At 40.1% G+C, this 25318-nt stretch overlaps 3 protein-coding genes across 3 annotated transcripts in view; 1 reads left to right on the forward strand and 2 right to left on the reverse strand.

Moving 5' to 3' along the window:
* Positions 1–14449, reverse strand: part of HEATR5B (HEAT repeat containing 5B) — a 55697-nt gene extending 41248 nt beyond the window's left edge. Inside the window, exons 1-13 of the mRNA XM_014876675.2 lie at positions 14324–14449; positions 11723–11891; positions 11077–11288; positions 9417–9525; positions 8323–8472; positions 7665–7836; positions 7127–7284; positions 5914–6163; positions 4252–4407; positions 2635–2885; positions 2081–2192; positions 728–880; positions 337–436 (exon numbers count right to left, since the gene is read on the reverse strand). Coding sequence (XP_014732161.1) covers positions 337–436; positions 728–880; positions 2081–2192; positions 2635–2885; positions 4252–4407; positions 5914–6163; positions 7127–7284; positions 7665–7836; positions 8323–8472; positions 9417–9525; positions 11077–11288; positions 11723–11848 — 1949 coding nt within the window. The 5' untranslated portion in view covers positions 11849–11891; positions 14324–14449. The remainder of the gene's footprint in view (positions 1–336; positions 437–727; positions 881–2080; positions 2193–2634; positions 2886–4251; positions 4408–5913; positions 6164–7126; positions 7285–7664; positions 7837–8322; positions 8473–9416; positions 9526–11076; positions 11289–11722; positions 11892–14323) is intronic.
* A 202-nt stretch (positions 14450–14651) lies between these two features.
* On the forward strand, positions 14652–23063 carry GPATCH11 (G-patch domain containing 11). The gene is made up of 9 exons (XM_014876637.2): positions 14652–15024; positions 15114–15340; positions 16200–16241; positions 16321–16441; positions 17117–17207; positions 18351–18455; positions 19246–19327; positions 19878–19962; positions 22573–23063. The coding sequence occupies exons 1-8, from the start codon at positions 14984–14986 to the stop codon at positions 19931–19933; spliced, it is 765 nt and encodes a 254-aa protein (XP_014732123.1). The 5' UTR covers positions 14652–14983; the 3' UTR covers positions 19934–19962; positions 22573–23063.
* LOC148224282 (membrane-associated tyrosine- and threonine-specific cdc2-inhibitory kinase-like) overlaps positions 19554–25318 on the reverse strand; it is a 7398-nt gene continuing 1633 nt past the window's right edge. Inside the window, exons 3-4 of the mRNA XM_088161366.1 lie at positions 22967–23029; positions 19554–22845 (exon numbers count right to left, since the gene is read on the reverse strand). Of these exons, the coding sequence (XP_088017492.1) occupies positions 22732–22845; positions 22967–23029 (177 nt within the window). The 3' untranslated portion in view covers positions 19554–22731. The remainder of the gene's footprint in view (positions 22846–22966; positions 23030–25318) is intronic.

Here is a 25318-nt window from a genome sequence, read left to right on the forward strand (position 1 = left end):
AATTAAAAATGAAAGAGAAACCAGAAATGTTGCAGTTACAAAAAAGAGTATTTTCAGATTTCATTTCAAACTCTAGGCCAAGAAACATTACTCAATTAACAATACATTTTCAGAAGTGATTGTACAGAGAAAACTTTTATTAAAAACCCAACAAACCCACAGCATACACTGCCATTAATCAGTGACATGCACCTCCTTAAAAGTCCTATTTGAATTACAGGTGGGGCAGGGAGAAGGGGCAGACACCAAACCACAAAACCCAACCTCAAATTAGTTGTAGTATTTCAAGATCAGGAAAAGACAAAAGTGAATAAAGAGTAAAAACTGCCTACTTACTGTGACATCATTGTCATGGCACATTCTATGGGTGTCATCAGTTTCCTGATCACATCCTCAGTAAGGAGCTCAGGACAGTGAGCAACAAAGCTTCTCATAGCTAATAACAAAACAGTTTAAATTAAACTTCCACCAAAACAAAAAAATGAAAGGCATAAACAAGACACAAATTCTGAGAATATCAAAAGAGCAGCAATTAAAAATGTTTATTCAAAGACTGTGTGATCTGTTCATAAAATTATATGTCAAAACCAGGACATACTGATGAAAATTTGACACATTTTACCCATTTTCAAAGAAAGAGAGGAAGTTACAGGAGTTCTCTCTACAATACTTGGGATCACATTTTGGTTTACTGTGCAGGTATAATCTCAAAGTCCGAATTTCTTACCACACAGAGCTCCAGCACGGCCTTCCAGTGTTACTTGCCAGGTGAAAGAATCTCCTCTTGCCTTCTCTGCTTCCAGCTCCTTCAGAGAACGTGGAAACACGTTTCGCCATAGCAGCAACATCTTAGGCAGATGATAGCGGACAACAGAAGGACCTATGGAAAAAGTAAAGTGACAGCATAATAAAAATGTGTTTTGCAGAGTGGAAAATCTGCTGTGAAGGCTTCTGCTCTTCAAACTATTTTTGTCTTATTTCACTTCTCTTCATTTTTGCCCTACTTGGAGCAAAGAAAACCAAATGAAATTCTTTCTCATTCCTAGGTTGAAAGTGTGGCAAATAAATACTATACATCACATCTGCTTGTGGGTATCAGTACTAAAATAGGAAAGCAAAATAGTAAAGAGACAGTTTACCATGGTATGACATGACAGTAGGTAGGGCAGTCTATCTTTTTATTCTGACTTCTAATTTTTTCATATTAATTTTGAAGGCAGGTTCCTTAGCCTACTGTAGTCTGTCCATAAAATAAATAGAAAAATAACTGATAGTTATTGATTAGGTAAACCAGTTTAACAATCAAAGCTTTTTTGAAACTACTGAAAAAGATCCAATGCAAGTACGTTAAAAATATATTGGAGGACAACCACAATAGGAATACACTGTTAGAAAAACATTATGGTAAGCTAGTAAAAGAGACAATTTAAAGAAGTGAGAAGAAACACAAATGGTATTTGATGAGAGATCAAAATAGTGAAAAATGCATCTGAACTTTGTAATATTTTCCAGTACAAAAGAAACTTAGAAAAGAATCACTGCTGCAAAATTCAAGAGTACACTTTACAACCTCTCAAAATGCAGCTTGTGATAGTTCTGTAACGGCAGGTATGAACATGAGGCTGGCTTTTTAAAAAGAAAACTAAAGGGCTTTTAAACTGGCAACACTTCTACTCGTGCTGTTGCCTATCTAGAGACAAACATGCAACTTGTTGGAATGCTCACTGGGTTTCATTTACTGTCCATTTCTTCTGCACCACAGTATCAAGGAAGGAAGAGTACGGGCAATTTTGCCCTTTCAGAGAATGACTAAAGGCTCGGTTTTTAAAAACAGAACAGAATTTTTTTTCAGGTATGACGCCTTCTACCATATTTCAGCTTAGATAAGCACTGATATTTCACTTCTCCCCAGCAGAACGTTGCTGAAGTAAGTGCACTAACAGTCTGCTTCCCCTGCATGAATACTGTGGTGCTGGATAATGAGCCCATTACGTGAAAAGACCATTTGCCAGAGTGGATAATCAGAAGTGTTGGACAAGCTTTAAAATAAAAAAAGAAAAATCAAATCATTTTTACAAACCTAAAGTCATAAGTGCCCCAAGTAAAAGCCACCCAGCTTGAGTCCGCTGCAAGGAGAGCCTGCTGTTCTGTGCAGCCGTTCGTAACAGATCCTCAGCAATGCTGACCACCATCTGCACCAACAGCAAAACACAGGGGCTTTTAAAAACATACATGAAACCACTGCAAGCTACTTCCACTTGTTCAATCTTACACACTAAAGATGTTCTCAAAATCTTTTGAATTGACCTTCCATAAATAATGAATGCAGATTATATTTCATGCTGATGATTAGTGGTTTTTATATGATAACACAGCCAGTAATATTCTCTTCAGTAATTATTTCAGCAATTTTTCAATATTTCTCTTCAGCAAATTGGAAAGAGAGGAAAAAGAGCTGTTAAATATTGCAACTGAGGTTTTAAAAGAATGTGCTCTGGCCACTATTCTCGCACAAGGCACAAGCTCTACTTCAATAATGCTTTAACTCATTAGCATGCCACCCATTTTGCAAAGCTTTTACTTGTAGATAAAAAGGTAACTTTTGGTACACTCACAGATGAAACAATATCTCACCTTTCCTTTGGCATGAGGAATGCCTAGAGGACACTGATGCACGCCACCTAACAAAGCAGCCATAGCAAAACTGTAGCCACTAACAGCTTCAGGAGAGGTCTTCAGATTGTTGAGTCTTTCTGCACATCTGTCTAAAAATGGAGTCAACTGAAAGGGCAATGCCACAGCTACACACCGCAAGCACCAGGCAGCAGCTAGTCGAGCAGCCATGCTGGGATGAAGAAGAACTGAAGTTACTGTCTCCAACAGACCTACAGAAAGGAGAGTTTGCAGTCTTTAACTTATGATGCACTTTTTAATATACATAGACAAGTAAACTGAGCCAATACTAGACAGCCAGTGTGAAAGTTAATAAAGTCAGAATTAAAGTACTTGAATGTGCTGACTTTTCCTTTTCAGAAAAGATGGTAGTTGTTACTAGCATTATGCTGCTTCTCATCAGGTTTTGTCAGCAAAGGTGGACCTGTCAGAGCCATAGCACTGACTGCTACTACTTCAACACTGAAAAGAGGCACAGTGCTCTATATGAGAACAGGCACTAGATGGGACAATTCCCATAATGTTTTATAGATTGCCAATAACAGAGCAACAGTAACACTGATCTTTGGGTTTGCTTCACATTGTAGCCAAGCACAGGCTGCAGATGTCACTGACTGCTATATCCTACTTTTGACATGGTGCTGTCCCCTCTGCCGCAAGTTTACATCCCTCTACACTCTCCAAACTTCTGTGCCTACCTAATCCCACTTCCTACCTGCACCCTTCAGTCTGATTTGTCTCCACACCAACACCTTCTTTAGTCCAAATCTTGGCAAACTTCTACTTCAAAGCCCTCACTGCTGCTTGTTTTTTCTGGGGCTAGTGAACAACTTCTACCTGCTGAGCTCACAGCAGCTAACAGAGATAATACTGAGATACAGTCCCCTCTGCTCTTATGGGACACAGCTGCCAGAAGGAATAAATATGAGCAGTCTTCTCTACTCTAAAGCTGGCATAAAATCAGTATAGGAAGAATGTCATATGCAACAAGACAACAATCTATATGATGAAATGTCTGAAAAAACACTTCCAGTGGAATGGAAATAAGCAAAGGCATCCATAAATTCAGATATTGAAACAAACAAGAAGAAAACCCCACACAAACCCTAGTCAACTTCAGCCAAAGAAATACTTCTTTTAAAGAGGTCTACCAACAGCTCCATCTCGATAAAATATTTTTGCCTCCCCACAGAAATTTGGTATTTAAAGGCAATAGTTGTCCAGGCGCAAATATTTCAGACCTTACATACCAAAACAATGTTACATATTTATTTCCTACAAAACCATTATTATAAACAAACTAATGCCAAAAATTACCACTTCACTCCACTCACCCTTAGAAAGAATTTCAGACAGACCCCAATCAAAATAGCTGTTTAATACTTGGTTAAACTTGAGCTAAAGTTAGGGTACTTGACACAATGAGCTGGACAAACGGAGCTACCTGAAGTACTACAGGAAGTACCAATTCCATAGATTTATTTATTTCATATTAATTTATTATTTAACTAGATGTAATGGTATTTCATATTCATTGCTCAAATGCCTCACTTAATCTATTTCCATGTATTTGCATACCAATAGAGGGTTCTTGAATAAGAGGAGATGCAGTGGCATTCAGACTCTGAACCAGACTACCCAGTTCCTGGAGGGCACACACCATTACGTGCTGGCTTGCAGCTACATCAGCAGCTCCTGATTTATTTTCACTGTTAGCATCATTCACTACTGCTTCTGCAGAAAAGAAAACAAGAGTGTCTTGCTTAACCACCATTTGAATCCCACCCCAGCATTCACAGAACAGAAAGTGACAGTTTCATTCTAACATCATTCCTACATTAAAATAAAACCACAGGTCTGGTCATAGTGAGAATTAGAAAAGCAAACATTCTGCAGGGAAAGAGTTTTACAGCTACCAGCCAAAGACCATAAAAAACAGATGCCCAGCAGTTACTATGGATAGCAGAGCACTAAGAGGTAGGATAAGCAGTGTAACACAGTAAAAGCACTTATACAAAACACACGTGCTGTATGTGTGTATCTATATGCAGGAACAAAATATGCAATCTTGAGGTATCTGGATACAAATTTGCATGTTCAGTGAAACTAAAAAAGAGCCCTTTAGTAAATAATTAATCACAATTTCAAATCATCTCAGTGATATTCAATTGAGTTCCTTAATCCCACAGCACGTTCTACAAAATATCCCAGAAGTAGCAACTATCTCTTCAAAAAGGGACTTTAGTACCAGCTTAATGTTTGTGTGCCCACTACTGAAGAAATTTAGAGAACGGTCTGCTGTATATGAATGGAAGCAATTATCACCAAGTAAAAACGCTTCCCATTTTTCATCAGATTCATGAGAAAACCTCCAAAAAGTGAAAGTTCTTCAAACTATCCAAATACACAACTGAATTTCCTGAAACTTTGACAAGGTGGCAGGAGTATTATTTTCTGCAACTGTTTCCTCTCAGAAACAGCGTTTTCAATAGACTTGTTTTCCTGGAAGTAGCACTTATGGTAATTAGAAACCTTTTAAAGTTCCATGCCTATCTCATTAAAAAAATAGTTATGAGAAGAACCTGCAAAAGTTTCTAAATCAATTTCATTTTCATATGTTGAACAGTGTTTTTAACTCAAATTAGATGGCGGCAAAAAAGAAAGATATGTTTGCAAAATAAAGTGATGTCTATTTCCAATTCACTCTTTTAAATATCCAGCTTGAGCTTATTCCTTTCATAAGAAACAGATGCCAAGAGAGTTTTGTTTGCCTTCTTAGTGATTCCATATTCTGCATAGATTTGCAAAGGGGTCACATTCCTCAGATTACGTAATTTTTGTCACAAAATCCAATTGGATATTAGTAGGGATATTAGCAGGGGAGACACAAGGACCTACAAGATCTTGACCTACAGGACTTTCAACACTATTAGTAAAGAACTCTGCATAACTTTCAATACAACCCATCCCAAGATAGATGGCAAATGCACAGTTTTCTTCTCCACTTCCATTCTAGACTTCTGACAATGCATTTGCTCTCTGGGATAACAAGGCAGTGCCATACAATCACTTTTGAAGTAGAACTCCAACTTCTGAACATTTGAAACAGAAAGCAGATGACCTATCATTTCCCATAAGAACAAAATTACTGCTCACAGTAGAAGAAAGCTGGAAAATGGCTGCCTCAGTAAAAAGACAGTGACTTTCAACTGGTCTTGAATGAAGAAAAATGGTTCTCACCCACTGCCTTCATTTGTTTACCAATGGCTTGACATATTTCTTTGGCAGCTGCAATCTGTGCTTTTTCCCCCAGCAAGCTGCCCACAGTTGCTCTCAGGATAAAGGACACACATCTTCGAGAGTAAACAGCCTCCACGTGGGTCTGAGTTGCACGAGGATGGGAGACCAGATCAAGCACATGGGACAGAAACGTAGCAAAGTTGCGCTCCAGCCACTGCCCTCCCAATGTTGTGACAAAGACAACGTAGGCCTGCAAGTCCAGAAGTCACACAGCAACCCGATTAAAACAGAACAAAAGACTTGTGAAACTGCAGCCAGTCTCGAGCATAATGCACAATAGCAGCAACACCAGTCAGCAATAAGCAACTCTAACCTAATGAGGTTACTCAGCATAAACCAACTCAGTATCCACATCTTTGCTGCTGAAACTCAACTTTCTCCAGTGCCAAGAGTAGCCCCTACACTGTGATGCATGAAATACCCTTTGAATGACAGCAAAAATCCCCAGTTCATTGCTTTAAATGTGCCCCTTTCCAAAACAGTTAAGAACACGTAAGTAAAAGCAGCAACATCACGTTCCAGTTCACAATGAAAACCTGGCATATTCACCAAGTTCGCTTGAAAAAGGCTGAGAAAAAATAGAAGGCGTCACAAAATAAGCTATGATCAAAGAATCTGGATTCTGGGAAGTTACTGTAGCATACTGAAATGCACATCAGAGTGAGAACGTCTGAATTTGAAAAGATGCTGCCACCACCTTTCTCAGACAAGAGGAGCTTCCACATTCATCAGATTTCACCTACTCATGAGAGATATACGGAAAGAAGAAATGTAGTTTAACTAATCTGAGCTGCAGTTGAGAAGGGAGCCACTAAAGGGAACAAAGCATCCTCTCTAAAAAGAAAATAAATTTTAAAAAGGAACTAAAGTCTTTAACATACTAACTTTTCAAATATTTTTACAAGTTAATCTCACCTAATATACACTGATCAAATAAATTTTCCTTAACTCATATTTTAATCTGTTGTTACTGCATATCAATAATAAAAGAAAGCAGATAAGTGAATGATACCTCATGTACATCTCACAAATCAGAAGAGTCAAATTAGACCTGTAAATTAAATTACACAGAAATATAACAGAAACATGTATTTTTCCTACTAAAAGGGTTACAATTATGTATAAATTTTACTTCATTAAAAAAATGACAAACCTGGGTAACACCAACTCGCACTTCCCTATTGACAGATCCTCCTACTTTTAACATCTCTCCACCACTCTTCAGGAAACCAGATCCCCCTCGCAGAAATCCTGTGGCCATGAGCTCCAAGACCTCCTCAAGTGTGGCTCTTTTCACATTTTGCCGCATCACTTTAAAAAAAAAACAACTAATAACTTGTTCTGAAAATTCCAATCAACACATGCAATGATCTTGAAGCCAGACTTATTAATTCAAAACTGTCTTGCAAAAACAAATCTACCCAATATTTCAGATAAAAATTTTCTTGCACGCTTAAAAAAAAAAAAAGCCACTTCTACCAAATGATTTTTGATAGTTTGCTCTGTCTTTTCTTTGTATGACTCCAACAGAGATTCTGCACTCTATCTTATTGTTTGCAAAAACAAACAATCCATCTACAAGCTTCCATCTACTGGAACAACAATGTGTCGTGCAGCACTGCCATGTAACACGATACTGAACGTTCACCTAAGTCTGCCAATGTAGACATGGAATCCAGAAGGGCTCGTACCTGTTGCTTGTTTTGGTATCAGTGCTGTAGCCATGACTGTCCCCAAAAGCTTTGACACTGCAACTCGCACACCATAGTTTGAGTTTTCCAGAGCTTTAAAGCACAAAGTTGCAACGTTCTCTAGTTCAGCTGTCCACATAAACACCGCTTCATTCTGTAATTCCAGCAGACACTGTAGCAAAAAAAAAATAGACTTCCTAAGCACCAGGAGACCATTCTTATATTTTATCTAAGTATCAGACTGCAATGGTCAGGTTTATGCAGAAAATATTTTAATATGAAAATTTCAATAATTAATTTACACACACTCTACCATATGCCAACTACCTTAGCTGAGTAAACAATCAGAAAAAGATGTCATGGAAGAGGCCAATACATAAATAAAAAAAAATTAAAAGAAAGCTCAACGCAAGAACCACATTACTAAAAACCTCTCCCACTGAGGCTCACAGATAACATATTCTATCTCATATTTTTTTATCAAGTGGGGAATACAGTACTACAGTACTTGTGCAATAAGTCAAATGTCTGAGCCTGCAGTGTAAACCGATTAGGACTTGCCTTGTCCAACTAATTATCAAATTTCCCTTCCTTAACAAGAGTTCAACTGCAGGTACTCAGAGCACAGGATTTCTGTGACTGGTGAGAAGACACCCACCTTCGCCACCGCGCACCGCACAGCCATGGATCTGTCCGTCAGCAGAGACCGGGCGTTCTTATAAATATCACGGTGACAAGAAGCTGCTGCTCCTCCAAGGCCATTGAGGACTTTCTGCAAGCTCATCAGGATTTCACTGCGGCCCTGAGACTGCACACACACAAAAACATTTATGCAAAAACGTGGACACAGCAGTTACATGAAGAACCAGGTGCATATTTTTGCATTTTCCTGCTTCTGTGCAGGAATGTTTTTGCAAACACTGAAAATGAAGGAATAGATAACTGATAACGTAGCTGATTTTAAATAGAAGTAAACACCATACACAGCTTTAAGTAAAGTCCCTCAGTTGTCACATAAATTGAGCCCAGGCAACCCAACAAACTGGCTCTAGGTGAAATGCTTCTGCACTGCCCCGCTATTTATCAACTGCAGACTTGGGGGGGAAAAAAGAAAAAGCAGCTGATAAGAGAGAATGGGAAGCCCAGGTAAGTTAGCAACTTCATGTTATACCTGCACACAGAGAGGTACTTACAATCTGAGAGCACATGCATGCATAAAAACAAATAAATAAATAATCACACATATACAACAACACAGCTGAAGGAAACAACTGCCACTACAAGATCCACATAGTCGGTACTCCAACTTGTTCCAAAAGAGCTATTTGCATAAAATCAGACCCACTGACAGCCCAAGATACATTCTCTCAGTATTATGACACACCCTCTCTTTCCAGGGCACAATGTATTCTGCTCATATGCAGAGTAACAACTTCTCTGCAAAAGTTAAGTATTTATTATTAACAATTGAATGTTTATTCAGAGTACACGGGCAAAATCCTAACACAATAATTAGAAATTACAGACACAGTCATTTCTGAATTTTAGTTACTGATGCCACTACACAGCAACTATTACAATACTCACATGATAAAGTCTAAACTCTGCAGTAGACTTGAAAATAGCTAGGTAAGTGATTTGCATCCTTCAGTACAGAAGAAAAACAATCTAGGCAATTTGGCAAACACCTCTGGATGAAGCAGGTTTCAGTTTAAAATGGAATTAAGACCACATAAGTAAACTGAAACTTACCTCTGCACTTTTCAGAGACTTTAACAGATTATTCACAGTTTCTGGGAAAGAACTACCCAGCATTCTGCCCATTTTTTCATAAAATGCTCCAACACATGCCACAGCAGCCCTATGAGAAAACACAGAAAAAAAGTACACATATTAATGTATCATCCAAATGAAAACAAATAGTTAAATAGAAATGTATGTTCTAATCAACACTGATAAATAAAAATCTATTTGCTATCCACTACTTATACTGGCTGTTTAACACGGTCCATTTAAATAATTTTTTTGCTTACCAAAAAAAAGCAACAGAAAAGTTACCAGCTTTTAAGAATACAAATGTATTTGAAAAGGTATTACTACAGGATTGACACATAGAGTGAAAAATCCTGGAGAAAACAAGATAGGCTGAATGATAGACTGTAATGCAATCTGACACATTTTTAGAGATACCAAAGTACGGAGTTTTTTCAAGACTAAGAACTTAAAATGCAGAAATTATTACATAACACAAGAAAATTTACAGGCACTGTAACATCTCTGGATTTGTAAACAGTTATTTACATGTTTTTCTTGCTCTGCCATTTGAGATTAGAAATATTTAGTTATCACTACATTTCAGTTATATATAAAAACTGCTCCAGGACAGTCACAGAAGCATCTCCAGAAAATATGCACTTTTTCATCACAAAGGACTGAGGCTTTTTTAAAAAATCTGTACTTGCTGGCTAAACAGTTTTTTAGCCAAGTTATATCACAAACTCCTTGCAGCCTCCCCTTAATGGGCATGTGTCCATTAAAAAGCCTTCTGGACTATGACTTGGTAGCATAAATCTCAGAGTATATTAGAGTAGAAAACACTTCTGCTTATACAAGTTTCTCAAACAGCTGCAAGACCTAGAAATAATAGGACATTATCTGCACCGTGACTATTTCAGATTTTATTGTCAAATCCTATTGTTGTCATAGTGTCTGAAGACAAAACTAAATTTGGGTTCACTAGACACCATGAACATATGAAGCAGTAAATGGGAAAGTACCAAAACCAATTTCAGTGGAAGTTGTTTGTGGCATTTAACCAAATTCCTACCAATGGGACTGCTCCTATGACTAAAGATAAACTGGATCACACATCCATGCACACACATTTCCACATGCACAGACTCTGCTTGAGAGACCTGTGCAGCTTAGCATGGTAGGGGAATAGAAAAGTCAACGTTTGATGGGAAAAAAAACCCTGAATATTTGGTTCCAATTCTCTTGGCACAGATAACACTGGTTTGACAATCTGCAGGTTCCACCTTTAATGGGGTACCTGAGCATAGTCAGCACTAATTCCACTGGTGGAATGCCTTCATTAACTGTTATTCTCTCCATAACATAAGCAGGTGAAGAGTCCTAACATAGTACTTTGCCTAGAGAAAACCATTTCACATTCACATAGACATGTCTGTGTCACCTTTGAGTTCTGCCCTGCACAGTCTCAATCCAGTGCTCTTCTCAGCTATCTATATCAAGCATATATAACTCCAAACAAGCACACAAAATATAAAAGTAAATATAAAATATTTAATAAAATGTAAAGTAAACATAGCATGCCCATATATAGGCAGATTCTTCTATAATATCCAGGACCATTTGGCTTAAAAACCATTCCCCTTTCCCCAAAACATACAGTTTTGTGGGCAGGTAGGCTGCAGTATCATCTTTGCTCTTGATGATGTCATTACACTTGTCAAGTGTCTGAAAAACAGTAAATGTGTCTCCAATGCTGTAGAGAGCAGCGAGATTTTTTGCAAGCAGCTTCCGTGTGGGTGGTCCAGGGGAACTGCTGATGAGTCCTGTTAGCTGTTCTACAAGTTTCTTCTGTTTTTCCTTGACATCTGTCTGTTAAGAAGCCAAAAATAAATAAGAAAAGTAGTTTAATCCTCTGTGTTGCTTCTAACACCCAGAAAAATCTACAAGAAATGGAAGTAAACCTTATGCCACTCCCAACTGTATGTACCTCAGCAAATTGCTTGTCTCAGAGAGACATGAGATACATTGAACAACAGCAGAGACTGATGCTAAATGCTCAGAATTCGCTGCTGTCCTATTTAATTTTTACTTTTTAAAAGTACTTACTAGCTGCCCACATTGACTGCCTACAATTAAACACTAAAAATCTACAAATAAGCACAGAGACTCTTCAGGCTGAATCTGGAACCACATAGGTACCAACTAGCCATTACCTGTTAACTTTCTCTGGCATGAAATTACTACAAATGCTTTTTAGAAAGTTTTTTTAGAAAGAAGGGGGAAAAAAAAGCCTATTAAATTACCTTGTTGGCAGCTACGAGCACTTTATCCAAAAATCTCAACCATTCAAAGATAAAAACTGGTCTCTTTGCTTCTGTGATTTGAGCTAATGCTTCCTCGTTCAGTAACAAACTATGAGCCAGCTCCATAATGGGTCAAATTGCAATTCTATTGCAAAGTTGTGTAGAAGCTCTAAAATAAAAATGTAAATATTAGTATAAAGTACAGTACATAGCTTTGAAAATCAAATTAAAATATTCAGCTTGCTTAGACTTGTCTTAGCTATATAGTCCCACATAAAAGCTATTCACATATTTACAAACTGAGTCCATTCATTAGTATTTCAGAGAACAGAGCTGTTAATTGTAAAAAGAGCACCTACAGGCAATTCCAGAGCGCAAACTCTCAGCCAAGAAAAATATACCAAAGTCCCTGTTTAAAGAAGGTAAAGGAATCACCTCACTGTCTCCACTTACATGAAAGACAAAAAGGATTGTTGCAAGTCAAAACCCAGGAGTGCACTCCCAAAGCTGGGGCATGAACCTGGCCCCCTTCTCAACACCCTTCAACAGACAATCTGAGATGATCCTACCACAAGTAGGAATTTCCAGCCAATGCAAGTTTGGGAGAAGCAGGAACAGTGATAGGATTTGGCAGCACTGACCTAAGATTTCCCTGATCCCACTAGTCTTGCTTTAAGTGCTGGACAAGTAAGGACCCTGAAATCCAGCAAGCCTTAGGGGTGACAGCCTAGGACACAAGCAGCAGCCAAACTACTGCAGGTCTCCCCAGCTGGCAAAATCCTGCAGATGGAACACTGGTGATCCTGCTCAATCAATGGGCATCAAAACTCTATCAAAAGCATACTCAGTATAAGCAAACACTCTGCCTACTTTATCCTAGCAAGCCACCTGAAAAAAAGTGTAGCTATTCAATGCAGAGCTCACAGAAGAAAAAAACCACAAAATTTACCAAAAATCATAACATAAAATCAATCACCTTTAGCAAAAAGAAACCCAAAAAGCAACCCAACCCCAAAACCTGAATACAGCAATGTTGAAACTAGGATCTCAGGCAAAACAGAGAAAGCAACACAACTACAGAGTATTATGTAAGACATCAGCTTTCAACAGGCATCATCTTTTGACAGCTGCACTGCTCCACTTGTGCTCTCAAGAGCTCACAGCTGCTTCCTCATCCATGGTCAAACTCAAAAAATTCTTAAAAGTCAAATGAAGTGACTTCAACTGACTTTTTTTTAAACAGTCCCCAAATGAGACATTAGTAAGGTGACATATTAATATTGTATTATAGTTCTAAATCACCTTACTGATTTGGTCCTGATAAAACGAAAGCATCACAATGTCTTCTTTAATTCTACGGTTGTTCCCTGTACTTCAGCACTTGGCTTATTTTGAAATGCATACTGTTCCAGCAAAGGTGGAAGAGCCACATATGGAAGCACACACAGCCCTCCCTAACTCCTCCAAAGACATTTTCTGTCGGCTTTTTTCGGTTTTTTATTTACATTTATAAAGAACTAAGAAAGCATTGCCAGTCAATAACTCTGACACATCACCTCAAAACACCTTTACTCGAGAGCAGAGATGCAATGAATGATGGCACTGTGATTCTTTGGATATCATCCCAGAGATCTGCACTGCTTGTCACACCCACACAGCACATACATACCATAAGTACTGTTGGACAGCACAGCTCGTTATTTCTTTTCATCCCCACATAAAAGGTTTCATTTGCCCCTGCCCATAAGAGCCTTGGACACCTTTCGCACCTTCCCCACACTCCCGTACCGCTTCATCTAAAATGTAGGAAACACAAGCTCTAAGCAACCGAACCTGCACATACATTCAGCTGTGCTGGTGAAGCACAAGGCATCAGACACAAGAACAATTACACAAATATTCAGCTAACTGAAGAGTCAAACGCAGAGCTACTCGCTTAGACAATCCAAAGCTCATTTACACTGGCCAAAGATTTGCTCCAAAAAGCAGTGAAAAGCCTACCGAGTTCTACCGATCCTGGTCAGGACTGGGTCTTGCTGTGCATGGTACAGGAAATAAACACACTGTGATCTCCCACATGATGCACAGCCAAAGCCGATCAAAGTCAACCAGCAGCCAGTGAGGTATGTTGGAGCATTATACAGATAAGAAAACGTTCAGATGTACTAAAATTCCTTTCTATTCCCCTGCTGTTTTCCTATGCCTAAATCATCTATTTGCACTCCATCACGCGTGCACTTCAGTGGGGTGATGAAGCCGGGAAACAGGCAAGTTTAGGCGAAGTCACACATCCCTGAAGGACTCCATCAGGTGAAAAGGTTTTCACGCCTACGTCCCCTTGCCTGCATCGGCGACTTTAATAAGCTGTAGGAGCTCTCAGGGCATCATGCCTGGTTCCCCTTCGGAGGAGGCACTGCCGCGGTGCAGCGCCGGCCGTCAGGGGACGATGCTCGGGCAATGCCGCTGAGGAGACGCTGCCGAGGGAGCGCTGCCCGCCGCCCTCCGAGCGCGCAGCCCCGCACACACACCGACCCCGCACGCCGCCAACGCCGCGGGCAGCGCGGACCCTGCCCCCGGGCCGGGCCGCTCACGGTCACTTACGCTCCTCCCGTGCGGCGGTCGCGTCCCGCCAGCTCCGGCTGCACCAGGCGCGACACCGCGGCCCCGGGGCCGGTCACGGTCAGGGACAGGCGTGGGCGCGCTGCGCCGCGCTCGCCCCCGGCCGCGCCACCATCACCGGCGGGCTCGGCCGCTTCAGCCCCCGCCGTGCCCAGGTCCGGCGGGTGTGCAGGGATGTTGAGGGGGGGACGCGACGGCGTTGTCCCAAGCCCGGCCCGGTCGCAGCCCGGTAGCGCGGAGGCACCGCGGCCGCGCAGCAGGAAGCGGGAGCGGCGCAGGCGCCGGCGGGCGGGGGCGGCCCCGCGCAGGCGCCGCGGTGCGGCCGGGCCGGGCCCGGGGCGTGCGCGGTTCCCGGGCTGCTCCCGCTGCTGTCCCTGCTCCCGGGACTGGCTGCAGCTCGGCCCGGCTCCCGGGCGTGGAGCGGTGTCGCGGCTGCCGGTGGTCGGCGGTGGCGGAGCCCAAAAAGACGCGCTGTGGGCTTGGAGGCGGGCGCGGGTGCCCCGGGCAGCCCGGCCCGGCGGGTTCGGGTGTTTTCGTCCCTCCATCCTCCGCCTCGCAGCGGACGCGCGGAGAAATAAAATGCTCGGTAACCCGCGCTGACGGTGTCCATAGGAGAGGCGTCGGCATAGAGGCGTACTAAGCATGGAGGAAGAGGAAGACTATATGTCTGATTTATTTATTAAGTAAGTAGGTAGTTCATTTTTTTCACCTCTCTTAAGTAAATCCGTTTAAAAAAATGCTAAAAATGTTTACTGGAATTACTGACTCGCAGACAGGATGTAAGGCCAGGCTTGCCCATGGTGAGGCGGGTGAAGGAAGCTATTCAGAAAGAAGAAAAGCAAAAAGAAGCCAATGAGAAGAACAGACAAAAAAGCATAAAAGAAGAAGAAAAAGAGAGACGTGACTTGGTACTGAAAAGTGCATTGGGCAACGAGAACAAAGGCTTTGCTTTGCTCCAGAAGATGGGCTACAAGAGCGGCCAGGCCCTTGGCAAAAGTGGTAAGTTTGTCACTCTCGAAAAGTGTGTGTCTGTATTCAGCTATACGTTAATATTTTACAGACTGCAGCTGTTACTTCATTTGTTGACAGGTCAGTAAGTGCCTCTTGGAGAGCCATAGCATTACAGAACTGTGAAGGTGCTGTGACAGAACAAATTAAGAGAGCAAATCGCTAAAACTGAAGTAAAAATAGTACAGGCTATTGAGGGATGCAAGGGAAGAGCAGCACTTGCAGCTCAATAAATGCACTTGCATATGTGCATACCTACAGGAATTGCATTAAGGACGTTTTGATGGTATTGCAATGCTAATAGTGTTCAAGAAAACATCAGACTCTCTTGAAATTTATAGTTGGATTTTGAAAAGGTAACAGAGCACACTGGCCTACCTTTATGAAGCCTTAATAGATGACATAAAATCAGTAGAACAAGGAATTAATAACTGCTGTGCCAGCTCAGTGTCTCTGGCAGACAATCACAGTGAACTGGCCCAGACAGATTCTTTTTATTCTTCATCGTTGTTGTGAGACTGCAGAATGAAAATGCTCCAGAAGGCAGTAACAAAGCAGCCTTCATCACAGGCATGTTACACCTGTCATGTCAACACCTTTTCTTTCCCTTTGGTCCTGTCATGAAAAAAGTCCATAGGATTTCAGCAGAGAAGCCAAAAAAGAGAGGGAGTTTCCAGTACAGCTGTGTCATTTGTAGCACACTAAATGTATATTAATTGGGAAGTTTTCAACTTCCGAGCAAAAAAATCACAATAATGGCAAAAACAGCTTGCCGACTCAAATATACTGCACAAATCATTGTTTGAGGAAAAACTCGGTTTTTTTAATTGCCTTCTTTTTTTTCTCACAGGAGAAGGCATTGTTGAACCTATTCCTCTGAACATAAAAACAGGTTTGTGGTGCTTTCTGATTTATTTAGTGGGATATCAGAGCCTCTCAACTGCTCACATTCGTCTTTTGAACTTACATAGGCAGAAGTGGGCTTGGTCATGAGGAATTAAAAAAGCGAAAAGCTGAAGAAAAACTGGAAAACTATAGACAAAAACTCCATATGAAGAAACAAGCAAATGAACAAGCTGCAGATCAGTTCAGGTAAAGTCATACAACTGATATTCCAAGCAATGTCTAAATAGCAATTCTTTTTATGCTTGAGGTTTAGTTATTCTTTTAATGTGCTACTATTTTTGAATATTTTGAATGGAAGGTGAGAGTTATAGTGTAATTGTTTCTCAGTTCTAAAGCAAAAGTAGATGAACACTAATGCTAAAAACATGTGCTGCACCATTTAGTTTCGTAGTTGTTAATAATGGTAACAGTATACATACTAACTTTTCTCAAGTCATATGCAGCTTTTGTTTATTTACTTTGAAATGTAAAATCCACAGATAGCCCTGAGCAGTGTTGGTACAATGGTTTTAATAGTCAGGGTATATTTTTAGAGATTGTGTTGTTTTGGTTTTCTCCTGATTTGCTTGTAATAATGGAGAAGCTCAGGAAAGGCTGTATCTTTTCCAGATGTTTAGTGAACCACTTTTTTATGTCTTAGGAAAACCTGATGAAGAAACAGTGTAGTGTGGTTAAAAAGGTATCTTGAAGGTATAATTCCCAAGACATAAAAGTGTGCTACCACAGTGTCATAATGACTTCTTAACTTCAATATTGTTCAGGTCTGAAAAAATTAGTCGGAATATAATCTTAGATTTTCAGGTTTTGTAAAGCTGTGGACTGTAGTGCATCTATCACTGTGTGTCTGCTTGTTCTTAACAGAATAAGATTCAAAACCAAACAAGAAGAACGTAAGATGGAAGGGGACCTGCGAAAAAGCCAGAGGGCCTGCCAGCAATTAGATATGCAAAAAGTGAGACCTGGGGGGGTTTCTGGGGGGGATGGAAGGAAGACACAGAGGTTAGAGACACAGGCTACAATGCAGTGCTTCAGTTCTTGGACGTTCTCTAAAATTGTGGAGTAACTAGCTTAAAGTCTTTAACATTCAGCAACATTTCAGTCCTCTTAAAATACTTTAGCGTCTATGTTTGTACCATTAAAATAGTGGAAGGTGCACACCAACCTCATGGTAACTTACATGAGGACCTGTGTTTTTGCTTCTGCATTCTTGTGGTTACTGCTGAGCTGTTTGCTTATCTTCCAGTTGCCAGTATCAGGCCAATCCTCAATAATGGTGCTGTTTGCTTCAGGTGTGGGAGTAACATCATCACACAGTGATTGATATTGGGAATGGACTCTGGAAGTCATCTTGTTCAGCCTTCCTCCTCAAGCAGAGTCACTTCAAGCAGGTTGTCCAGGACCAGGCAAATCTTGAGTATCTCCAAGAATGGGGATCAGCATTGAGGGAATCAGCAGATTCACCAAAGTAGCATTGAAAAACAAATAAAAAAAACCCACACAAAACTAAGTACCTTCCATTTGCCAGGAATAACATGGGCAGTAGCAATGAACTACTAGGAATTTTTGCCACTGAAAAACTTCAAGTTTTTTTTTCCATCTATTAACCAGGTGGGGATTAATACCACCTCACAATTCTACTGAGATTGTTCAATACTATTTACTTTGCTTCAAATGAAGTCAGCTGAACTAAGCTTAGATCATCCTTGTTTATTTTTCTTCTTTAACTTGACCTGAGGTGAATTAGGAAGCACTGTGCGATCTCTTGATAAAATAAGTTGGGGCAGCATGCCTTCAACTGATAAACAAGGCTATCTGCTCACTGGCTTGGTATGAGATTATGTTGCTGTGTAGCCTTGCACATACCAAACATAGATGAAATAGAACTAGGTGTTAGCATTGGCATGCATTCCACTGTTTAAAAAGAAAAGTGAATACTCCTTGTGGACTTACCTACAGCTTTAGTAATTCTTGGTTATAGTATACATGCAAATGTTAAAGGCTGACAGCTCACTTCCTAGAAATTAGTTTTATCCAGCATCTTACAAGAAAACTTAAAAAAACAGATAACTTCCATTTAAATCCCTTGTTATTTAAGGATATTCATGTTCCCAAGGAGACTTGGTTTTGGATAGAACCTGAAGAGGAAGTCAAAAAGGATGAGGAAGACAAGGAAGATGAATGCACAAGCTCAGACTTAAGTGTAAGCTCTTCAACTGAATTGCTTAATTCAAAATTACATTTAATATTCCTTGAAACAATATGTATGTATACATACATGTATAAAGGATGTACACATACATGTTTCCCATACTGTAGTGAAAGGCCTCTTTGTAATCCCAGAGCAGTGACTTCTATAGGAACTACATGGTAAAATATAGAACATTAAACCACTGATTCATTGCTTAGCTGTTTTGAGGCTGATCTTTGAAAAAAGTAGCCTAGAAATTAAATTCTAAACATTTTTGTGCCTTAGCCAAGATACACAAGATCACAGTTATTTGCTTCTGAGTTTTAATTTTGGGTGCCTCATCTCATGTCTGAGGTTGAAATTTAGAGTCACTAATTAATTTATGAAAGTGCTTCACAGATTATCTCAAGATGGACATTGGAAATGCATATTTTTAAGAACTAGATTAGACAGCTGTTGTTAGCCTTATGTGTTTGATTGGCAGAGATTAGTTGTGAGAAAATCCACAAGAGATACCATATGTATGAAATCAGATAGCTGAGTAATATTTTTACCCCTCTCTCTTCAGAGCAGGTTTCTTAGCTGGAAAGAAGGATAAGCAAACAACAGCCATTAACTTTCCAGGGATCATGAATTCCTGTGCACTATTCTACAAATGTGGGAAACTTCCTGTCTTATTGAGCTAGTCTTGTGTAGCTTTTCCATAGCATTAGGTTAAACACTTTAATTTAGCAAACCAGTAGCTCAAAGTGGTCTATGTCATGTGAGCCCCAGGTCACCACATACCTGTCAATATCTCTAGGTATCAGAAAAGCTGCTCATCCTGACGGCCTATTTGAGAGAGGAACACTTCTATTGCATTTGGTGTGGAACAACCTATGAAGGTGAGAGTGAACCAAGCTTTTGTATGCAGCTAGACTCAAGCTATAGAATATATCTTTTGTGTTTCTCTTACTGCAGCTTCCAAATCTACATAGCAAATTTACCTTCCAGGCTGCTGGTTTTTGCATAAAGCTTTGTCCATATTGTTATTGTGATTGTTACCCAGTTTCTAGGTTTATATGCAGAAAAACCAAAACCAACCAAACAAAAAAATCCACACACAACAAATGACAGTCAACCATACTGACATTTATTTGAATTTATATTATAATCTCATTAGTTCTGAGAAAACATAATTCAGATATTAAAACCAATACCATAAAAGCTGCAAAAGCTGGCAGGTGTTTCTGAAACAATTAGAACATCCAGTTTCACAGCACCAAAGAGAGTAGAATTTGTATTCACTGTTTTAAAACAAATTTGAGAGTTACTAACGTGTAAAACTTTGAATTATTTTTCATCTGTTCTACATGGATTCTAGAAATATTTCTAGCAACCACTTTTTCCTTCCTTGAGCTGAATTTACTCTTTCTTTTTCTGCTTATCCTGTAGACTCTGAAGATTTATCTTCAAACTGTCCTGGAGACAGTGCTGCAGATCATGACTGAAGCCAGTCTAAGGGAAGGAGCCCTGATAAGTATGTATAATTCAGAGTATCTTTTAAAAGGCTCTAAGCTGTGCCATACTCAAGAATTCATACCAAAGTATGCAGAAGAAGAGTTGAAGTTGACAAGTTAAATTCATATTTTCTGTTTGATGCATAATTTAATAGGAATTAAAATTTGGTATTTGTAATTGAAGTAACATAATTGGGAGGTAGGTTGAGTCTTTCACATCTTTGTTTATTCACTGCCCAACTGGTAATAAAAATTCAACTATGAGTAAAGACATAAATATTGGCTAATCACTTTATTGCATAATGTGTTAAACAGGGCTTATTCATCTTTAGAGAGATGCCTAAATACCTGGTTTTGCTTACTATCTTAAATTTGGGGGGGGGAAAGCTTGTGAAACATGACAGTGACATTATTTTGTTGTACATAAAAGTGCATATTTTCCATAATTAAATAGAATTGGATCATGATGGTGGGTTCTCATTTTTTTTACATAAAAATATATTTTAATTCACCTTTTATAATTTAGACCCTTTTTTCAACAGCAGTCACTACTATAACCATTTATAAAAAGTTAATGCTGAAGTATACAAATACTATGCAGAGAAAATGTATCAAAAACTACTGAGACAAACTCAGTATTACTTAACAGCAAGATACTATTTCTAGTGATACTATTGCTAATGATATTATTTCACTCTGTCCAAAAACTGTAAAGGAAATGCAGCCAAAAGATTGTCACATACCAATTTTCCTATTATGAATAGTTTCATAGAATTGTTTAGGCTGAAAGAGACCTTTAAGATCATCAAGTCCAACTACATGTTAATTTTATCCCAACAGATTAAAGAGAAAGCAGAAATAATAGTATTTTTTCTGTAAGGATATATAATTGACCACTGCAAAGAAATACTAATTAGTCTAGAGTAGCGAAATACTTTATGAATTCCAGTCAAGGATAAGGTTAGGAAAGCATAAAGCCCTGATGGAATTCAATCTGGCCAGGGATAATCAGGGAGAAGATCAGATTCAAGAAAATTTGAACCTAGAGGTACACAAGTCAGTCCATGAAACCTGCTGACATGCATCCACTGGTCTTGAGAGAACTGGCAAATGGAGTTACTTTAGTTGGAGTTGTTCAGCTTGGAGAAGAGAAGGCTCTGGGGAGACCTTAGAGCAGCCTTTGAAGTACCTAAAGTGGGATGCCAAGAGCGCTGGAGGGAGGCTTTTTCCAAGGGCATGTTGTGACAGGACAAGGGCGAATGGCTTTGAAATGAAAGGCTGAGATTAGATACTAGGAAGAAATTCTTTACTGTGAAGGTGGTGAAGCACTGGAACAGGTTTCCCAGAGAAGCTGTGAATACCTCGTCGCAGGCAGCGTTCAAAGCCAGGTTGAACAAGGCCTTGAGTAATATAATCTACTGGAAAGTGCCCCTGACAAGGGCAGGGGGTTTGATCTTTAAGGTCCCTTCCAACCCAAACCATTCTATGATTCTATATATGTGATTTATGATAAAGAGAAAAAAAGAAAGCAGTGTAAGGCCTTACAAAATACATACAATCATATTCTTATTTAGCAACAACTACTTCCACCAGAACATCAGTAATTTCCCTAAGAATATGAATACTTTCATTTGTATTACTTCTTTTAGAGCAGTCACCCACATTACAGTATTTCATATATTACCTATTTTTTTGCTTAGAAATCTCTGCTCATTTTCCCTTATGGAGTTATGTTGACCCTACATCAATGAACAGTTTGACGAAATAGAGCTCAAAGACAAGCACCTGAAGGTCCAATGTGCCTGTCTTTTCACCCTGCTCCCCACACCACACACAGTACTTCGAGTTCAGGCAAGGCTGAACTCTGAAGGATCTAAATCAAGAGTAGCAGAGAACCTGCTGTTCCCTTTTGTGGGGCTGGCAGTGGGCACACCAGAGGTACTCAGTACAGTTATTAAGGGTTAGGCGTGCCTCAGTATTACAATAATGGACTAAAACCTAGAAGCATGGGAATATTTAAGGTGCTCTCTCAGCCTAGGATTTCAAATTGTTATTACTGAGGCAATTGGGAGAATTTCCCTGTATTGATAGCACCTTAAATGTTTCTTTTCAAAAAAGACAACCATCAAAATTTGAAAGTTTTCAAAAACTGAGATTTGTTCTAAATTAGATTTCCTAGAAGCGGAATGTTTAACATTCAAATTCTTAAGAAATCCTCATTTTACAGGTTTAAGTTCTAGAGCACTGAAGGTGCTACGTCAGCAGCAGCTGTGAAGTGATAAGAAAACGCACCTTAAAGTACAGAAATTCAGTGAAGAATAACATTCATCTATTCCTAGTATCTTTTTTACCAAATTTCTACATTAATTAGTAACAGTATCACTGAACAAATCAGAAAGGTTTGTGTCACATACCACCAAACAGCACTTCTTCCACAGAAAGCAACAGATAACCATAAGGGATAATGGATGCAGCACATGCAGGGATTTGCCACAGCCCAGTTAGCACTTTAGCACATCAACATAATCTTCGGGGGCAAAAGGACTAGTTTCTATTACTTATTTTACAAGACAGTCCAGCTCATCCACAACCCATGTTTCCAGGTAAAAATTGCATGTGATTTCTTGCAGAAGTACCCTGTCCTCGTTGCAGCTGGCAGACAAGAATGGTGATGAGGCCAAAGAAAAGACACGCCCCAAGTCTTGCTGTTGCTTCTGACATCTGTTGTCACTTAATCAATTCTAATAAATTCATCGAACTCTGGATTTAAACACGGTGTGAAAGGACATTTAACAAGAATAATTTTTAAGTGCCTTCTCTTTACCAGCAGACTTAATGAAGTCAAGTAAATGAGATACAGTGATTCTTCCTGATCTTGAAAGCATCCTTTTGATTATAGATGCCTGCAAAAAATATTAAATGTCAGTAGTTTTTTGGGGGTTTGTTTGTTTGTTTTATTGTTGTTGTTGTTATTTTGTTTTATACGTTAATACAGTATCCAAAAAATATACTAAAATCCCATACCTCTGTCGGAAATCGGTTGATGAAGCTCTCTGGAAGGTTACCTTGTCTAACAGAAGGCCATACCTGAAATTAATAAAAAAGAATAGTTTTGGTATGCTTTCATTTGTTATGTTTTGTATCTTCACCTTATGACATATATAGTTTACTGAAGTAGGTAGGAAAACACAAATTCACAGAAAATGTAAGGCTTCAAACAGTGACTCTAAATAGTTTGAAAGTTGGGGGGTTTATTTAGTTGTGCTTTGGTTTTATGGCCTTTTCATCAACTTTTATCCATTTCTAAATTTAAAGCTTCATACACTACAATGACATGTTTGTTTCAATAGTCCTCTCTATTTCAGAACCATTATCTTTCTTTCCTTAATTTAAAAGTAATGGATTTAATGACATTAAAAGAAAAAAGTTAGACAACTGAATTTCTGTTTGCAAGCCAAGCAGGCGTGCTTCCTCCTTTTTATCATATTCAATACCACACACTTAATTTGAGTCATTGCATAAAACGCTACATGGACTCCAAAGCAACTAACATTTGTCATTGCATGCTTTAGAAATAGCTTTTGGTTAACAATTTTTTTCTATGACATTGTCTCTCACAACATCCTGACAGGCAAGCTCAGGAAGAGCAGTCTGAGCAAATGGATGGTGGACTGAGAACTGGCTGAACAGCAGGTCCCAGAGGGTCACACTCAGCAGCACAGGGTCTAGTTGGAGGCCTGTCACCAGTGGTGTCCTCCTAGCTTCAATATTGAGCCCAGTATGGTTTAACTTGTTCATCAATGACCTGATGAAGGGGCAGATGCCTCCTCAGCAAGTTCACTGATGGCACAACGCTGGGAGGAATAGGCAATACCTCAGAGTGCTGTGCAGTCCTTTGGAAGGACCTGGACAGGCTGGAGAGATGGACAGGGAGGAACCTTCTGAAATTTCACAAAAGGAAATGCAGAGTCTTGCACCTGGGAGGAATAGCTCCAGGCACCAGTACAGGCTGGGGTCCTGACCTGCTGGAAAGCAGCTCTGTGGAGAAGGACCTGAGGGCCCTAGTGGATAAGAAGCCATCTACGAGCCATCAGTGTGTACCTGTGGCCAAGAAGGCCAATGGGATCCTGGGGTGCATTAGGAAGAGCATTGCCAGCAGGTCAAAGGAGGTGATCCTGCCCCTCTGCCCAGCCCTGCTGAGGCACATCTGGAATGCTGAGTCCAGTTCTGGGCCCCTCAGGACAAGAGAGACACGGAGCTGCTGGAGTGGCTCCAGTGGAGGCTTACAGAGATGATTGATTGAGGCACTGGAGCATCTCTCTTGAAAAGGAAAGGCTGGGGGAGCTGGGGCTGCTCAGCCTTGAGAAGAGGCACTGAGAGGGGAGCTCATCAATGTCTGTGAGTATCTGCAGGGAGGTGCCAGGAGGATGGAGCCAGGCTCTGCTCAGTGGTGCCAAGCAGCAGGACAGGAGGCAATGGCAGAAACTGATGAACAGGAAACTCCACCTGAACATGAGAAAGATCTTTACTGTCTGTGTGACTGAGCACTGGAATAGATTGCCCAGAGAGATTGTGGAGTCTCCCTCGCTGGAGATACACTGGATACAAGCCCAAGTAATGTGCTCTAGGGAACCCTGCTTGAGCAGGTAGGTTGGACTAGATGACCTCCAGTGGCCCCTTCCAACTTTCTGGTAAACAGAGCAGTCTCCTTAATTCGTTTGCTGTTAACTAGTGTAATGTCTGCTGAAGATGACAGTTATGTTCCTGGACTTCCTATCCTGAATCATCAGCTAGTCCTGTGGATCCCTATAACCCTGTCATAGCAAGTCCTTCACAACCACTATCCAGTAAAACAACAGCTCCATGAACTTTGAGTTTTTCCCCTACTCTTTAGCAGTAGCTTTAGGCCTGTGACTCTACCTGCTGGGGATCATCAACTGAACCAGTTAGCACAGAATAATCCACTTTGCTTTTACACTATGTTCTTACAGCAGGACTTGCAATCACTAGAGTTTATCATCATGTTCCATTAAGTGAAATTCTTTCTAGTCTAACGGAGCAACTGAAGACCATCCTAGGACTTTCCATCCACATAACTTGCCCAGCTTCCTGAAGAGCACAAGATTTTTATAGTTTAAGGAAATTACACTTTTCCAACTGTAAACACCGTGGGATTATGCATGCATTTGCAGTCAACTGTGAGCAGGGACAGAAGATCTGAGAAGTACTGCAAGTTGGCTGGGCAGAGCCAAGTTGAATAGACTTGAATAGGTGTGATTTTCTCATTATTGGCAAAAAGATCCGGCTAACAGTGTTCAAAGTCTGAGTCCAACCACAATTACTTTAGACAAGATACCCAGCAGCTATATCACTGTC

This window comes from Sturnus vulgaris, chromosome 3 (assembly GCF_052056855.1).
Source record: "Sturnus vulgaris isolate bStuVul1 chromosome 3, bStuVul1.hap1, whole genome shotgun sequence".
Lineage (NCBI taxonomy): Eukaryota > Metazoa > Chordata > Aves > Passeriformes > Sturnidae > Sturnus > Sturnus vulgaris.

What these genes read in the sequence shown, in the direction of transcription:
- GPATCH11 (XM_014876637.2), top strand. Translation starts at nt 14,984, where the DNA reads ATGGAGGAAGAGGAAGACTATATGTCTGATTTATTTATTAA. An exon ending in GCACAAGCTCAGACTTAAGT is followed by an intron (nt 18,456 to 19,245) that starts GTAAGCTCTTCA and finishes CAATATCTCTAG; the next exon opens with GTATCAGAAAAGCTGCTCAT. An exon ending in GTGTGGAACAACCTATGAAG is followed by an intron (nt 19,328 to 19,877) that starts GTGAGAGTGAAC and finishes CTTATCCTGTAG; the next exon opens with ACTCTGAAGATTTATCTTCA.